Source organism: Dendropsophus ebraccatus, chromosome 5 (assembly GCF_027789765.1).
Source record: "Dendropsophus ebraccatus isolate aDenEbr1 chromosome 5, aDenEbr1.pat, whole genome shotgun sequence".
Classification (NCBI taxonomy): Eukaryota; Metazoa; Chordata; class Amphibia; order Anura; family Hylidae; genus Dendropsophus; species Dendropsophus ebraccatus.
Genome location: NC_091458.1, coordinates 35,525,224 through 35,541,952, shown reverse-complemented (window position 1 = coordinate 35,541,952; position 16,729 = coordinate 35,525,224). Strand labels below are relative to the sequence as shown.

Genomic DNA, 16,729 nt, shown 5'->3' with positions numbered 1-16,729 from the left:
CCCATATCCAGGCTAGTGCACACTGAATGTCATACTGTGATCCCTATCCCTTTAAGTGGTTGATCTTATTCCTCGTGTATAAGTGCCATTACTATCTGGGTGCATTTTCTTTAGTGTTGCTTTTATTCATGTAGAAATGTTGTGATAATGGAACAGTTATGGAAATAATTCCCGAACCTCCAGTCTTCATCCTATTACTTTATTTGTGAAAAGCCAGGGGCGATGGCACATTAAGGTAATCTTTATAAATGTGTTGTTTTCTATTGTCAGATGGATAGAAGAATTGCGTTAACACATTGTCACTTTCTAGTAAATCTCAGAGGGAACAAAACTAAGAAAGCTAAGTTAAAATTGATCGTGGTAAGCGGCATCCAGCGGGCACTTCGGTGTTAGCGTTTTTTTTTGCTGTATACCCCTCTACTTTGTCCATAAATGACGGCTCTAGTATGTGTCCTGTCATAGGGGCAGCTAGATCGGTTACACACAGAGCAGACAAGGAGAGAGAAACCTTTGGGGGCAGCTCACACAAGCGCTGGAGCAGGAGAGGAGAGCAGATAATGATAGTTTGCAGTGGAAAATCATACAAGCTTTGTGCAAGTATAAAAAGGAGGGAAAATAGAGCTCATACAGCAAATTGCAGAGGCTGTAGAAGCAAAAGGAAGCAACATTTTTAATAAGGTCCTAGGAAAATCATGTTTTTGGGGGCATACCTAAATGGTAGTGTACTGTAATAGAAGGTAAGTGGTGCACTATGAGTACTAACTTTATCCTGGTGTTGCCCAAGCCTTATATTAGTATTGGTAAAAGAATATACCGTACATGCTTCAGATTTCATGTGGCATGGGGGTATAAAGGATAGTGTACCCCTCTTTCTGGAGGGACCATTTGCCAACAATCCTATCCCACAGCGCTACTTTACTAAAATGATCCGGCCGTAGTCGGCCCGTGTAATAGAGAGGACCCTTACCTCTCCTGATTTCTCCATAAGCTTCTATTGGACTCCTAGTGGCGGCTTGTCTCCCTGAGAACAAAAAGATCAAGCAGTTGAAATCCAGCATGCCCAATCCTTCCTTGTCTCCCCTGACATCATCTGGTGCGGAGCGTCAGGAAGCAATCATATAACCTGATAAGCTGGTCGGCAAGTTCAGACAACACATGTGTATTATGTATGAGACCTTTTAGTGTGCACGGCTTTGTATGGGTTTTCTATTGTTTTTTGGATGGGGGGGGGGGCGTGTTACTAATGGCAAGCAAGGATCATAAACATGATGTGCAGATCCAACACAATGTATCTTAGAAAGGTAAGCATCACCTACATAAAACTATAAAACTAGACGGCCCCTTTGATTCTTCTCTCGGATTATTGTGTCGGCTGTCTTTGTGGTTTTGTACATGGGTTGTATTCTGCTTTATAGAGCGGTAACCTTGTGGTAAACATACAGATAGCGATTAAGTCGTCTCTCCTGGGATCCTATTACCTTGTGTGGGAGGTTGGGCTCCTTGATGGTTTATTGAGCTCTCTTCTGTATTTCCCCAGCAGTAATGGAGGAGATTTGTGTACATAAGGTTTTCCATCTGCAGCCGGCATTTGCATGAACGGAGCAGTGGTAGAAATGTCTAAATCCTTAGAAAAAAATCCTAAAGTTACTTTCACTCCACTCAAGATTATACATGCAGAAAATCCACTACATTGCTAATCCACTACTATTATTACTATTTATATATGTAATATTACCTCTATACCAAAACTGCAAGAAAGAATAAAGGTTAATACCCAACCTATAGAGAAGATGAATGGTAACACCCTGTTACTAGTAGTCATACATTTCCAAGAGGCATAATTAAGAAATTGCATAAACCAAAAGTATGTGAACCCTTTGAAGTTAGCTCTATTTCTGTAAATTTACAGCTAGTTTTCATGTCTTGAGCCCAGTGAGTAAACCTCAACAGTGCAGGAAGAAAAAGTAATTGAACCTGACGTCAAGAGCTAACTGGGAAGAAGTGGTTTCAGTTAAAGGGAAAGTGTTACCTAACTTTTCCTTAACTGATTAGAAGCAGATACTGAAAAATGTTCTTTTTTTTTCTAATCTGTTTCTATTTTCAGACTGTAATTTTTTTAAATTGTGTACTTTGTCATGGGGGCGGCCATATTGACTAGGCAGTTTTTTACATTTATTGACATGCTGTAAAGCAAGACGCATTGCTTAGTTTTAGCCCCAGCCCCAGAATGAAAACTGCAAGATATCAGGATCATTTTATAATACAGTGGTGCTTTGGATTACAAGCATAATTCGTTTCGGGACCGTGCTTGTAATCCAAATCCACTCTTAAAGTGACTCTGTACCCACAATCTGACCCCCCCCCAAACAACTTGTACCTTCGGATAGCTGCTTTTAATCCAAGATCTGTCCTGCGGTCCCTTCAGCAGGTGATGCAGTTATTATCCTACAACACAACTTTTAGGGTACAAACCCACTTGACGTATTTGCTGCGTGAATCAGTCTTAAAAATAAGCAGGCAAAACGCAGGTTGGCTTTATACGATTGTTCTGCGTTAAAATACGCAATTGCGTATTTTTGAAGCGTGAAGCTTGTTGTTAGCAAAGCATCAGTTGTTAACAACCTGTGCGAAAAACGCATGTAGCTTCATGCTTCAAAAATACACAATTGCGTATTTTAATGCAGAACAATCGTATAAAGCCAACCTGCGTTTTGCCTGCTTATTTTTAAGACTGATTCACGCAGCAAATACGTCAAGTGGGTTTGTACCCTTAAACTTGTACCCCATGCCAAACGGGAGTATCTGTGCCCTAACTTTGTACCACCCCTCCGTCTCTCCTCCCCACCCTCCTCATCATTAGGAATGCTCCAGACAGATTGCCTCCTATTCCCCACCTGTGTCAGCCCGGCACATGAGCTGGATCGTTAAGCACCTGTGCAGTGTTCAGCATGGAGAAAATGTTCCAGTGGCATTCTTAATGATGAAGAGGGTGGGGAGGAGGGACAGAGGGGGTGGTGCAAAGTTAGGGCACAGATACTCCCGTTTGGCACAGGCTGCAAGTTTAAAAGTTGTTTTTTAGGACAATAACTGCATTACCTGCCGAACGGCTTCCAGGACAGATCTTGGATTAAAAGCAGCTATCCGAAGGTACAAGTGGTTTGGGGGGATCAGATTTGGTTTGGGGGTACAGAGTCGCTTTAAATTAAAGCAAATTTTCTCATAAGAAACCATAGAAATGCAGACAATTGGTTCCACGCCCCAAAAATGTTTTTTTTTCTGAATAACATCTAAAACAAATGAAACAAACATTCAGAAACAGCAGAATATGTGGCATTATAAGTTACTGTACAGTAATGAAGAGGATGGTAAACACAAGGGCTGACAGAGACTGCAGGGAGCATGAAGGAATGAGCAGAACATATGTGGGCACATACATGCAGCACTCTCTGTCCGGGGAGAGAGGGGTTACAGCTATGGAGAAATTACCTCCACAGTCCTGTCCCCTGATGTAAGCCCCAGCCTGAAGTGGATCTGCTATGATTTGGAAGGTGAGGGAGACTTCCTTGGTGAGAGTACAGTGCTGTAGACCTAGCTATGCAGACCATGCCCCTCCTCCACTCGCGCTCCTACCCAGCACAGGGAACTCTTAAACCAAAACGCTCTTAAACCAAGTTAGTCTTAAATCGAGATGACCGAACCTTGAGCATGCTCGAGTCCATCCGAACCCGATTGTTCGGCATTTGATTAGCGGTGGCTGCTGAAGTTGGATAAAGCCCTAAGGCTATGTGGAAAACATGGATATAGTACATGTTTTCCAGACAACCTTAGAGCTTTATCCAAGTTCAGCAGCCCCCGCTAATCAAATGGCGAATGTTCGGGTTCGAATGGACTCGAGCAGGCTCGGACTGGCCCACAGGGGAGCAGGGGAATCCCCCGGTGGGCCCTACCCCATAGTGGGCCCCTGACAAAAAGGTAGGCCTCCCTGTTTGGCAGCTCCAGGATAACATATGATCCTACAGCACTGCTGCAAATGCCTGTGAGCTATGTACAATCACTTGTAACTCCCCCTCTAATATGTAAACCAGCTGACAAGTTACCAGCAGTGAGCTAGCATCGCTGGTCACATACACAGCTCTGTGCAAAGTCGTTATAATGTGAAAGGTTTGGCGCTGGTTAGATCTGGTATATGTTGGGTGGGCCCCTAGAATCAAATTCCCTGGTGGGCCCAAGGTAACCCAGTCCGACACTGGACTCGAGCATGCTCCAGGTTTGCTCATCTCTACTCCTAAACCATGGTACCACTGTATACTATACATAGAAAAGTGGAACCCTGTAAAAAAAAATCTCCAAAAATTCTTTAAAAAATATGTTTAACATATAGTTATTTAAAGAGTATGTACCACCAGGTACATCCTCTTGAATTTAACACACCGATAGAACGGCGCCGTCATGGGGAAGTCGGTGACGCGGTCCGTTTTTCGAACCGCGGCCCGGCTCCCGGGCACGGGACCAGGCCGTGCTGAAGCACTGGAGGTCGGCCGGCCCGCCCCCAGTGGGAGGGAATTCCCTCCCCTGTATGACGCGTTCCTGTTAGAATCAATGGATCCGCATCATAGAGGGGAGGGAATTCCCTCCCACTGGGGACGGGCCGGCCGACCTCCAGTGCTTCAGCACAGCCCGGTACCGCTGGATAGGACGGCGCCGTGAACGAGAACCAGGCCGCGGTTCGAAAAACGGACCGCGGCACCGGCTTCCCCATGACGGTGCCGTTCTATCGGTGTGTTAAATTCAAGAGGATGTACCTGGTGCATTCTCATGACACATTCCCTTTTAGAAGATGGAAACCTGATTAGTGGAGAAAGAGGCTTATTTCTCTGATAAGATATATTATATATTTTATTAAAGTCTCCTGTGCTGTTTATTTATGTAAAGTTTATTGAAAGTGTCGTGTCTCTTTAATGTAAAGAACCTGGATAACCGCTTTAAGCATTCACATTTACAGTCTGACCTCTTATCACGGTCATACTTGTAAAACCTGATGACTGCCCGAAAATCCATTCTAGTAATTCATTTACAGCACTGCAGAACAGATTTTCATCCTCCATAGTTGGCCGGGCCTCTCATCATCCTCTGTTCTCTCCAGCGTTGTGAAACTGCTAGACCATGGAAGGTTGCAGCACTTGCATAAAAACCTAATCCTCTGCTGCCTTTCCAAAAAAAAAAAAAAACACCTCGGAGTTCTTGCTTTCTGGTCCCAGCATGAAGCGACTGTTTCAGGGAGCGGCATGACCGGCCATATTTGCAGGATATGTCTAGACTGCTCAGCAGTTCAACAACGAGAGTTCAAAAGAATCGTATTCAGTCGTGACCACATCAAGATTGTTTTTGTGCTGAAATAATTTCTCATGCTAAAGAAGAGCTCTTAAATTTTTTTTTACCGTGAGCCCTTCTCCAGCTCTTTAGTATCGTCACCTCGCAGCAGGGAGACCAGCGATGATGTTTGAGCGCTCGCTTTGAAATTGCCTCCTTGCTGTGACCAAGACTCTGCAGAAACCACAGCTATGTTGCTTCATGGCATGCGTTCAATAAATGACTTTGATGTTGGAACAACAAGTCCCAGCAGTCCTACAATGCAGTATTTTTTTCCCCTATTCCTTGTTTATTACTATTCAGTTTACATACACGTAATGTCTATACGAGTCTCTAATGGCACACTGTTTTTCTATTCCTTAGGGCGCCAATGCCTCGGCTTTAGAGAAAGAGATTGGTCCGGAACAGTTTCCAGTGAATGAGCATTATTTTGGTTTGGTAAATGTAAGTAGCCATTGTCTATCCTGTTGTCATTGAATGATGTAATAGCAATGTAATCTTGCAGATCGGCGCCCGTTTACAATATTGATCAAGCTTTCACCGGCCCATGTAATTGTGCCCTTACCTCGCACAATTCTAAAATTGTCAATCGCTTTTGGTGCCTTTAAAAGGCATGAGCAACCACCTAGTACAGCAAATGTTCATTCAGCCATTAAAGGGGAATTCCGGGGAAAATTAACTTTTCCCCTATGTACACTTTAACACAAGCTGATTATTGGCTGAATGAGCGTTCCTAGAAACACTCTTTGGGGGTAATCAGCCCATGTAAAGCGGCCTTAAAGCGGCACTATGAGCAGGTTCTTTCCAATGTTCTTTCCAATTTCCGCAAACATTCTTACAATGAAGACTGCAGTTATGTTAATGAATCCTCTCTTCTCCTCTTCTGCTTTCTTTAGATATTGCCTAATTGCCCCTATGCTAATGAGGATCTAAGAGCATTTGGGCGTCACCCGACAGGCCAGAGCAACAGTTCGGTCAGCCCCTTCCTGTGCCGCCCCCTCCATTACCACTCACTATGCTTATATGAATATGCATAGTGGGCGACCCTGAGCAACCCCCATCGGCCCATCCAGCAGGCCCCCTCCCTTGCTGCCTAGCTGACAGACGATCAGGTGCCCAGGAAAGTATGCTGCTCACTGCTACAGTTTGCTTTGGATTGAGCTGGATGGTAAAGCTCAGCCCAGGCTCCCAGCGCTGATCGCGTTCTTGCCATTTGCAAACTGTAGCAGTGAGCAGAATACTTTCCTGGGCACCTGATTGGCTGTCAGCTAAGCGGCAAGGGAGGGCGGAGGGGTTGTGCTGGACGGACCGACGGGGGTTGCTCAGGGCTGCCCACTATGCATATTCATATAAGCATAGTGAGCAGCAATGGAGGGGGCGGACTGGGCATGCCGAACTGGTGCTCTGGCTGGTCAGGTGACGCCCCTATTGCTCTTAGCCCCTCATTAGCATAGGGGCAATCAGGCAATATCTAAAGAATGAAGAGAAGAAGAGAGGATTCATTAACATAACTGCAGTCTTCATGGTAAGAATGTCTGTGGCATATCAGCAGGTTTATTGGGGAGAACCTGCTGAAAGTGCCGCTTTAAGGCTCATTCACACACTATAGGAATTGCATGGTAATTGACCTGTGGTGCGGGTTTTTAAAAACTCAGCATATTAATTTCTTTTTGTTGAAAAAAACATGCTTTTGGATGCTTTTATTGAGCGCAACTGGAGCATGCCCAAGTGTGATCGTTTGGCATTTGATTACCGGTGACTGAAGAAGTTGGAAGCAGCCCTATGGTTGCCTGGAAAACATGGATACAGCCATAGGCTTATACGCTGTATCCAATTTTTCTGGACTCCCTAGGTTTGCATCCAACTTCTTCAGCCACCGGTAATCGAATGCTGAATGATCACACTCGGGCATGCTCCAGTTCCAGGGGTCTAGTCAGGCCTGATAACTTATGGCGAAAAACTGTTTGACCATCAGTTATTGAAGATACATGGCCACCTTAAGGGCCCTTTTACACGGGCTGATTATGAATAATTAGCTGGCCTAGGAGCTCTCATTTACCAATAATCTGTCCATGTAAAAGGGATAGCTATCACCTGATGAACGAGAATTGTTCATTGGCTGATTGAATCTTTTATGTGCCCATATAAATTATCATTAATAGCTGCACATCCCATGATTAGACATAACAATGCGTTTTAAATGTCAGCTTGAACTATCCAGTTATTGGTGGCATGGACCATGGATAGGTAATGTATGCAGTTTAAGGCTGGGTTCACACTATGTATATTTGAGGCTGTATTTTTCAGGCCTCATAGCAACCAAAACCAGGAGTGGATTGAAAACACAGAAAGGATCTGTCCACACAATGTTGAAACTGAGTGGATGGCCGTCATATAACGGTAAATAACGGCCATTATTTCAATATAACAGCCGTTGTTTTAAAATAACAGCAAATATTTGCCATTAAATGACGGCCATCCACTCAATTACAACATTATGTGAACAGATCCTTTCTGTGTTTTTAATCCACTCCTGGTTTTGGTTGCTATGAGGATCTGACTTGAGGACCAAATACAGCCTCAAATATACGTAGTGTGAACATAGCCTAAGCAAGGGCTGCAAGGACATCGGTAACGATGTCCATGCAGCCCTCATTAAACGATTATCGGGCCGTGTAATAGGCCCAGTAAATCTGCTAGATCGGTGCTCGTTTACAGTTATCGAGCCATGTAATAGTACCCTAAGTCGCAGACACATCACACCAATATTTTCATTAAGCAACCCATGTCACCCTGGTTTAAAGGCTGCAGATTTTTTTCAACCAAAATTTACAATGGAAACTTTTAACCAAATGCACAGGTATAGGTGCAGATATGCTATAGGATTTTTCCTGCTGGTGTATGCAGTCCATAATGTGTAGACACTAGATTTGGTAACACCTTTAATCCAAACCAGACCCCAAAATTATTTCAGACTATGACTCTCTGGCTTAGAGCAACACCCCACCTGCAGAAATAAGAGTTGATGTAAATATCCAGTTTTCTGAATAGGCAGCCATATTGATCCTTTTTGTTAGTGATTCCTTAGTGTTATTATTGTGGGAATTGTGAAATTGGTATCCCAGTAAGTTTTATTGAGATATTATTATGAGCTATGTTCCCACACAGTATTTTTGCTCCATATTTGCAACCAGGAGTCAATTAAAAACACAGGCTATGTTCACACACTGTTGAAATTGAGTGGATGGCCATCATCTAATGGTAAATAACGGCCGTTGTTTTAAAATAACTGTAATTATTTGCCATTAAATGGCAGCCGTCCACTCAATTTCAACAGTGTGTGAACATAATACACACACACACACACACACACACATTTCACTTTTCAGTATTTTCAATCTAATCCTGGTTTTGGTTGCAAAATACTGAGCAAAAATACTGCATGGGGACATAGCTTTATGGTGCAAATTATAGCCTCGGCCACTGATATTTTACATAAGCTTTTATTAAACCACACAAATGCTTCTGCAGCTATATATAGCCATTCTGTAACTTTATATAACGCTTCAAAAATAGCAGACGTCCCAGAAATAGGAGAGGGATCTGTCTGCTGGCTCTCCCAGGTTTCATCTGAAATAAGAACAAAACACAAAAAAACCCTCCTTGTAAAAACGACATTGTGCTGGAATACATAACCGACTCCCCAAGTGATGACAGAGCTCCCAGGTAATAAACTTTATATCTCCAAATTCCGCCAGTTGCAGCTGCTGATGTGCTGTATATAAGGAATGCTGCTAGAACAGCCTGACAGCTGGATGTCATCTGATATCGCCGGCATTCCTTAAGGCCCTATTCCACAGGACGATTATTGGCCATATTTGGCCGTTACGGACGATAATCGTCCTGTGGAATAGAAGGCAACAATCAGCCGACGTCATCAGCTGATCATTGCAGTCATTTGTTTTTCAACATGTTGAAAATCAAACGACTGATACAGCAACGATCTGCTGCCGTCACCCCGTGGAATAGGAGCGGTGGCAGCCGACTCTGCTGTATGCTATGGGCTGCCCGGACGATCTACCGATCACCCGGGCAGCCCCCCCGCAGCTCCCCCCGGCCCTCCCCGGACTCACCCGCTCGCTGCATCCGTGTGGAATAGCGGCAGCAGTGAAAGCGCTCGTTTGGTTCTCTAATCGGCTCATGGAATAGGGGCTTTAGTCCTTGAAGCCATAGGGTGTATTCATGTTTCCTTGACTCCCTAGGGCTGCATACAACTTCTTCAGCCACCGATATTTGAATGCAGCATGCTCATCTCTAGTACTAATCACTACTTCCCCTTTGTCTTGCACCTGCTCTCTATTCCTGATCATAAGCCCATAAGCATAGGAATTGCAACACTGCCCCATTTGCCTATGCCACAGTACAGTACAGCTGTTTTTTTTTGTTTTTTTTAATTTAACATTTTTAATTCTATTTCTATTGAATATGAGAACTCCATGAAGTTGTTGCCCCTAGACTATGACGACTACTGCGGTGGTGTGTGTGTAAACGTGCCCATTCTTTTTTTCACATAGATGCTGCCATTACACTTTCAGATTGTCATTGCTTCAGTGGCAGAACAAAACAGCTCTATTTACTGCTGTATGTGTAATCCTTTTTATCCTGCACTACATCACATTGAAATCACAATTGCTGCTCTTTATTTGAGCTGTCATTCCATTTTCCATTTTCATTAAAGGGATATTCCAGCATTTCAATTTTTTTCCAGTTAAAAAGAAAAAATTATATATACCTACGCTGGTATCCTGCAGCTCCCCTGCATACAGCTAATTTAAAGAATCTGCCCATTCAACCAATTACTGGCCAAGACAGGACACCTCTGCAGCCAGTGATTGGATGGTGGGACAGGTTGAGATGATTGAGCAGTGGAGGACCAGAAGTCACCGCACTGGGAGCTGTGGGGGACTGGGGCAGGTAAGTATCATTTTTTTATTTTTATTTTTAGCTACGTATGAAAAAGGAGAAGAAAAACAATACACAGTATTAGCAAAGCTATGTAACGTTCAGAACATTGTAAAGATATGCACTTTTAGGGTGCGTTCACGCGTACAGGATCTGCTGCAGATTCAAATCTGGGCCATGGGATCTGCTGCAGATTCTGTACGTGTGAACGCACCCTAAGACAGCAAAAACCCTTTATGTATGGTGGAGCAGCACAATCTGTGGCTGAACCAGCGCTCACCTGCTTTAAATGGACTTCACTCTCTGACTTTGGCCAGAAAAAAGTAACGTGAAGTAATACCTGTGTTTTTTCTATTACATTCTTAGTTCGGGAATACCTGCTACTGCAACTCTGTCCTGCAGGCACTTTATTTTTGCCGCCCTTTTCGAGAAAAAGTTCTCGCCTACAAAAGCCAACCCAGAAAGAAGGAGAATCTTCTTACCTGCTTATCCGACCTCTTCCACAGCATAGCTACGCAAAAGAAGAAAGTTGGAGTCATTCCTCCAAAGAAGTTCATCACCCGGTTACGGAAAGAAAATGGTAACTATTTCTACATGTCAAATATCACTGCTAAGACTCGCTATGATCAGGATATAAAGCAACGCAATCCACTCCCCGGCCAGCCACTATTTCGAACAATGTAGCCTCTTAGACTTACATTGTCTTAGTTGGCTGTTAGGCCCCGTTCCCACTGAGCAAAACTGGCGGAATCGTCCGCCGCGGAATGCCGTTAGCCTCCCGCTCATAATGGGAGTCTATGGGAGGCGCGCGCTCCTGCCCTGTCCGCGCTGAAGAATGAACATGTTCATTCTTCAGCGCGGACAGAGCAGGAGCGCGCACCTCCCATAGACTCCCATTATGAGCGGGAGGCTAACGGCATTCCGCGGCGGACAATTCCGCTTGTTTTGCTCAGTGGGAACGGGGCCTTATAGAGATACTGCTGGGGAGTGAATGACACTGCTGTCGTGCTCTCTGCACAGCTATCTCTCCCGATCGCAGTGGGTCTCACAGTAACACCCGCTGTGATCAATAACTTTTGACACAATGACAGGTACCCTTTTAAGTGAGTCTGTACTGGCTACCACCCACCTTCAAACCGCTGGTACCGTTTTGTACGCTCCATCATGCCATGTCCAGTCTGGGGATTGGCCTTTCTTGTGGGGCCAGTATTTTGGCTAAGAACAAGTTTTATTCCTATTATGTGAGGAGTCAATGAGGCGGGGCCTAGAGCATCTGTGCCCTAGGCCTGCAGCTCCTCTCTCACCACCTCAACCAGCCAAAGGGCGTGCCAAAAAAGGAGAGAGATGAGGACAGAGGCGCTGCAGGCCTAGGGCCTGGATGCTGTGGGCCCTTCCTCATTGACTCCATACCTTGTGTGCCACAGGAATAAAACTTGTTTTTAGCCACATAGTAGTGATGTAGTATAGTGCCGTGATTGCCCGCTTTGCCCCATGTGTTGAACACTGGGGGATCCGGAGCCTCATTAGACACATTTCCTATTTTATGGATAAGCTGTCAGTGTATGGCAAAGTAAATCCCTTCAAGGAACCGCCTTATAAGTAACTCCTAAGCAGTTTGATTTCACTGTGCCCTCTTTGTTTTTCTCAGTTGCAGCCAACTTATTTTACTCTTCCTATGAAGTGAGTATGTTTATCTGACATAATATTTACAGAGGGCAGCATACCGGGCTGTAATCTATATGGCATGCTTAAAGGTTTTTTTTTTAGAATAAGAAAACACAAAGCTATTTTCCTGCAAAAACACCACCCCTGTCCTCAGGTTGTGTGTGGTTTTTCAATTCAGCTCCATTCACTTTAATGGAACTAAGCTGCAAAACCCACATCCAAACTGAGGACAGGAGTGGGGAAGGTTCTAGAAGAAAGTGGCTACTGTGGATGTTTTATTCTCACACTGACGCCCTTATTTTTTGACCTTCTCTTAGCTTTTTCCATAGTTCTGTTTGCAGTGGGCAGATGAAGCTGTAATACTTTCCCTTGTACATACTAATACTGCCGGTGTAAGCGGAATTTATTTTATTTTATTTTTTGCTGAACCTAGGGTGATGATTATCGCTGTAATCGTAGCTGCCTGTGCTTTTGTGTCGTGCACATCTGTTCACCTCCGCAGAGGCTCAATGCACATTGCAGCTCCCAGTGTTATAATAATATAAGATTTTCCCTGCTGTGCCCAGATTGCATTGAATTATGTTTTAAAACTGACTCAATGCCATGGTTGGTAAGAGCTGATACCCTCAGGTGCCACACTGTGAGGTCTGAGATAGAGAAAGTACTGGCAGTACTCTTTGTGATCTCTTCATCCGTCCAGCATTTCTTCGCTATGCTGAGAAGTATTGTCAGCACTTTCTTCAATGGGATGAGATTATGCTATACATAACTAATGTTTATGCTGACCCAATTTGGTACATATAAATCTGTGTTCCCATGGACTTATCATTTATCCATCAAATGTACTGTAAAAGCTGAATATTTTTTAGCACTAAAAAGATCAAAATTTGCCCAGATTACTAAAGTGAACAGGGCTGGGTATACTTGAGGTGCAGTACAGAGCGTCGCCACATTTGAATGAATGTCAGTATAAAGAGGCTGCAGAGCTCCAGTGAGTGCAGCTGATCGGAAGAGGGGGCCGAACTGTTGAAAAAAAACAATAAATACTTTTGAAGGGAATCTGTCACTAGGTTCATGCCGACTTAAATGAGGGCAGCATAAACTATTGACAGAAATTATGAACTGATTGGTGTATTACTTGTATAATTCTGTTCTCCTAATATGCAGGAGAATAGGATTCTTGCCACACCCCTCCCCCTGTCCTCCAGCTGCTGATTGACAGTTGACTGCCTATACGCAGCATAGATAGATAAGTGCCAATCAGCAGCTGGTGGGCGGAGTTTTCTGCTTCTCATGAATATCGAGGACTACTGGGCTCATGCACATAATGGAGAGGACTACTTATTGTCCATGTTATTCAGGAGGATGTCTCCGAATCAGCTGCACAGAACAATGGAAGTGATACATCTTTCTGTTCAGTAGGGTTTGCCTAGGTTGAACCTGATGGACTCTTGCCTTATTTAACTATGTTACTATGTTCTCTGTCACTAGTTTGTAACCCTGAGATAGGACAGCCTAAACCTACTGACAGAGTCTCTTTAAAGAAACAGCACTGCATTTGTCCATGGGTTATCCAAAGGATTGCAGCTTTATTCAAGAAAATCTGCTTGCCAGCGATGCCACGTCCAGCCCAGGGGTGGTGCAGTTTCTGGTTTTACACAACCCTTTAGTATTGTATAAGATGTATCTCCGTTATAAGCCCCATTTTTTTTTCCCTTAGAACTTTTTGACAACTACATGCAACAGGATGCTCATGAATTCCTAAACTACCTGCTCAACACCATAGCCGATATATTACAAGAGGAGCGGAAGCAGGAGAAACAAAATGGCCGCATACCTAATGGAAACATTGACAATGAGAACAATAACAGCACACCGGACCCCACCTGGGTACACGAGATCTTTCAGGGAACGTTAACTAATGAAACCAGATGTCTTACGTGTGAGACGGTGAGGGGTCTTATTTTATATGTCTTATGTTTCTGCGGTAAACCTATGGAGATTATGTTTAAAGGGGCCTTGTCATCTCTCCTGACCTGTCTGTTCTAGTAAATACTTGTATGTCCTATGAAATAACAAGTCTGAAACATCCTATAGCTCTGCCATGTGCTGATCTTCCTAAATATTTATAAAAAAAAAGGTTGACAAGTGGGCGTTACCATTTCCCTGTAGTCAAAGAGGTGTTTGATTATGCCGTCTATCCTGTTTTTTTAGCCTGGATAATACCTTTAAAGGGAATGTGTCATCAGAAAATGACTTATTTTTTAAATAATGTTTTTTATGTTAAACATATATATATATATATATATATATATATATATATATATTTTTTTTTTTTTTTTTATTTATTTATTTTTTTTTTAAATTATGACTTTTTTTTCCTAATTTTCCTTTTTCTATATATTATAAAATAATCCTGAAATCTTTTATTTTTCATTCTCACAGCTAGGGCTAAAACTAAGCTGATACTTCCCGTTGTGTCTGTAGTGATAAGAGGAGGCTGCTGTAAAGTGATCTGTACATCATTGCAGCGTCATTTGTGACACTAGTAGGTAGACGAGACAATAGCAGCTCCCTGTGGAATTACCTTTTTTAAAGGTTCCAACGCGCTCAGTAATGTTTTACATTTATCTCAAGGGGACAAAGTCTGTATGTTGCAGTCTATGTCCATGAGGCTTGCTGTAAAGCATGTCACTAAATGCTGTTAAGAACAGCCCAGGCAATATGGCAGCCCCCATAACAATGTACAAATTGGAAAATAAAAATCACAATCATACAATAGGAAAAGATTAGAATAAAGGAACTATTTTTTGTGTATGACTCTAATCAGTAAAACAATATTTAGGAGACACATTCCCTTTTAAGGAATTGCAAATCTATTCTTAAAAATGCAGTTTACTATATACGTCATTGTTGTTTTTCGTCAGCTCTGTCTGGCAGGCCCAGCCTTGTTAGTTGTGTCCACGTCAGGATTAATAGCTTACAATTTCCTGGCTTCAAATATCCATTTCAGTCATTGGCAGTAAATCCACCATCATGCCAGCCATGTGGAACATAAAGCCATTGTACACATTGGTCATACCATCTGCACTGAGGCTGTGTCTGTTCTGGTCTAAACTGGGTATATTGGTTGACTGTCATAGACATGTAAATGACATGTAAATGAATTCTTTTTTAAAAAAAATCTCAAGTCTCAGTTGCTGTATGTGCTGTAGGAAGTGGTGTATTCTTTCCAGTCTGACACAGTGCTCTCTGCTGCCACCTCTGTCCATGTCAGGTACTGTCCAGAGCAGCAGCAAATCCCAATAGAAAACCTCTCCTGCTCTCCAGACTGGAAAGAATGCACCACTTCCTGCGGGACATACAGCAGCTGATAAGTAAGATTGTAAGGTCTGTACTGTATAGACTACTGTGCGAATTTTCATAAAACAAAATGGGATGCCAAAGACCATTTTAGTGGATTCTGAGCTGATTTCGGTGAGTCCCGGAGTCGGTCGCGGGACGGAGATATCCTGGTCAGAAGCCGGCGCACGCGCTGTGGAGATAGGTCTGGCGTCCATAGAGAATGAATGGAGCCGGACTCATCTCTGCAGCGTGCGCATGGCTTGATTCATTCTCTATGGACGTCGGAACCTATCTCCACAGCCCGTGCACCGGCCTCTGACCAAGATATCTCCGCCCCGGGAGTGGGACTCGGCGAGATGAGGTCAGTATAAGGGGACCTAGCTGGGGGTTGGGACCCTGTCACCCCGGCACGGGGGGTGACAGGTCTCCTTTAAAGAGGTACTCCGGGCTTGGGTTATTTTCAGGGTATGACCGGGGAAGGGGGTGGACATAGAGGCCGTCGGTCACTTACCTCCCCGGTACCAACGCCGGGTCCCGGATTCTTCCGGCCACTTCCTGGTCTGAGCTGCGGCTTGAGACGTGACGTCTCGAGGCAGCTCACCTATTTAGCAGCCAAGGCGGGACTCCGCAACAACCGCTGAATGGCTGAGCTGCCTTGCGTCTCAAGCCGCAGCTCAGACCAGGAAGCGGCCGCGGGATGGAAGAACAGGGCTCCGCAATCCGGCGCTGGAAATGGGGAGGTAAGTGACCGGCGCCCTCTATGTTAACCCCTTCCCCGGCCATACCCTAAAAATAACCCATTTAGCAATGTCTCTTATAAACAGGGACAGTGATTGACAGCTGTCAATAGGTGTGCATACTTAGAGATCTGTCAATGGGGAACCTTCGGCCCTCCAGCTTTTGTAAAACCACAATTCCCATCATGCCTGGACAGTCAAAGCTTTAGTTTTGGCTGTCCAGGCATGATGGGAATTGTAGCTGGAGAGCTAAAGGTTCCCCATCCCTGATTTAGAAGAAGAGTTGTCTGAAGCTCATGGAGTCTACCCTGCTGACAGTCACTGGCCACACGGTATACTGAGTGGTGATGCCAGAACAATGGCCGCCATGTGCCCGCGGAGAGCACTCATGTGCTGGCAGCTTGTAAGCAGTGACCCTCTGGGATGACTGTAGCATCAGAACTGGTGGTTGGGCAGCTGTTTTGTGACATAGAAGCTTATTGTCTCATTCTTGTCTTCCTCCTCTGCAGATAAGCAGTAAAGATGAAGATTTTTTAGATCTTTCTGTAGATGTTGAACAAAATACATCGATCACACACTGTTTAAGGTAAGCGTCCTGCAGCTCAGCATCCATTGTTCATCCCAGTCTATTGTCGCTGCCATAAGACAGC

The 16,729-nt window shown here is 44.1% G+C and overlaps 2 protein-coding genes across 6 annotated transcripts in view; one reads left to right on the top strand and one right to left on the bottom strand.

Moving 5' to 3' along the window:
• RPL21 (ribosomal protein L21) overlaps positions 1–16,729 on the bottom strand; it is a 407,337-nt gene that overhangs the window by 42,918 nt on the left and 347,690 nt on the right. The window lies entirely within an intron of this gene.
• Positions 1–16,729, top strand: part of USP12 (ubiquitin specific peptidase 12) — a 46,401-nt gene that overhangs the window by 18,906 nt on the left and 10,766 nt on the right. The window contains exons 2-5 of the mRNA XM_069969847.1: positions 5,734–5,814; positions 10,699–10,912; positions 13,718–13,947; positions 16,589–16,665. Coding sequence (XP_069825948.1) covers positions 5,734–5,814; positions 10,699–10,912; positions 13,718–13,947; positions 16,589–16,665 — 602 coding nt within the window. The remainder of the gene's footprint in view (positions 1–5,733; positions 5,815–10,698; positions 10,913–13,717; positions 13,948–16,588; positions 16,666–16,729) is intronic.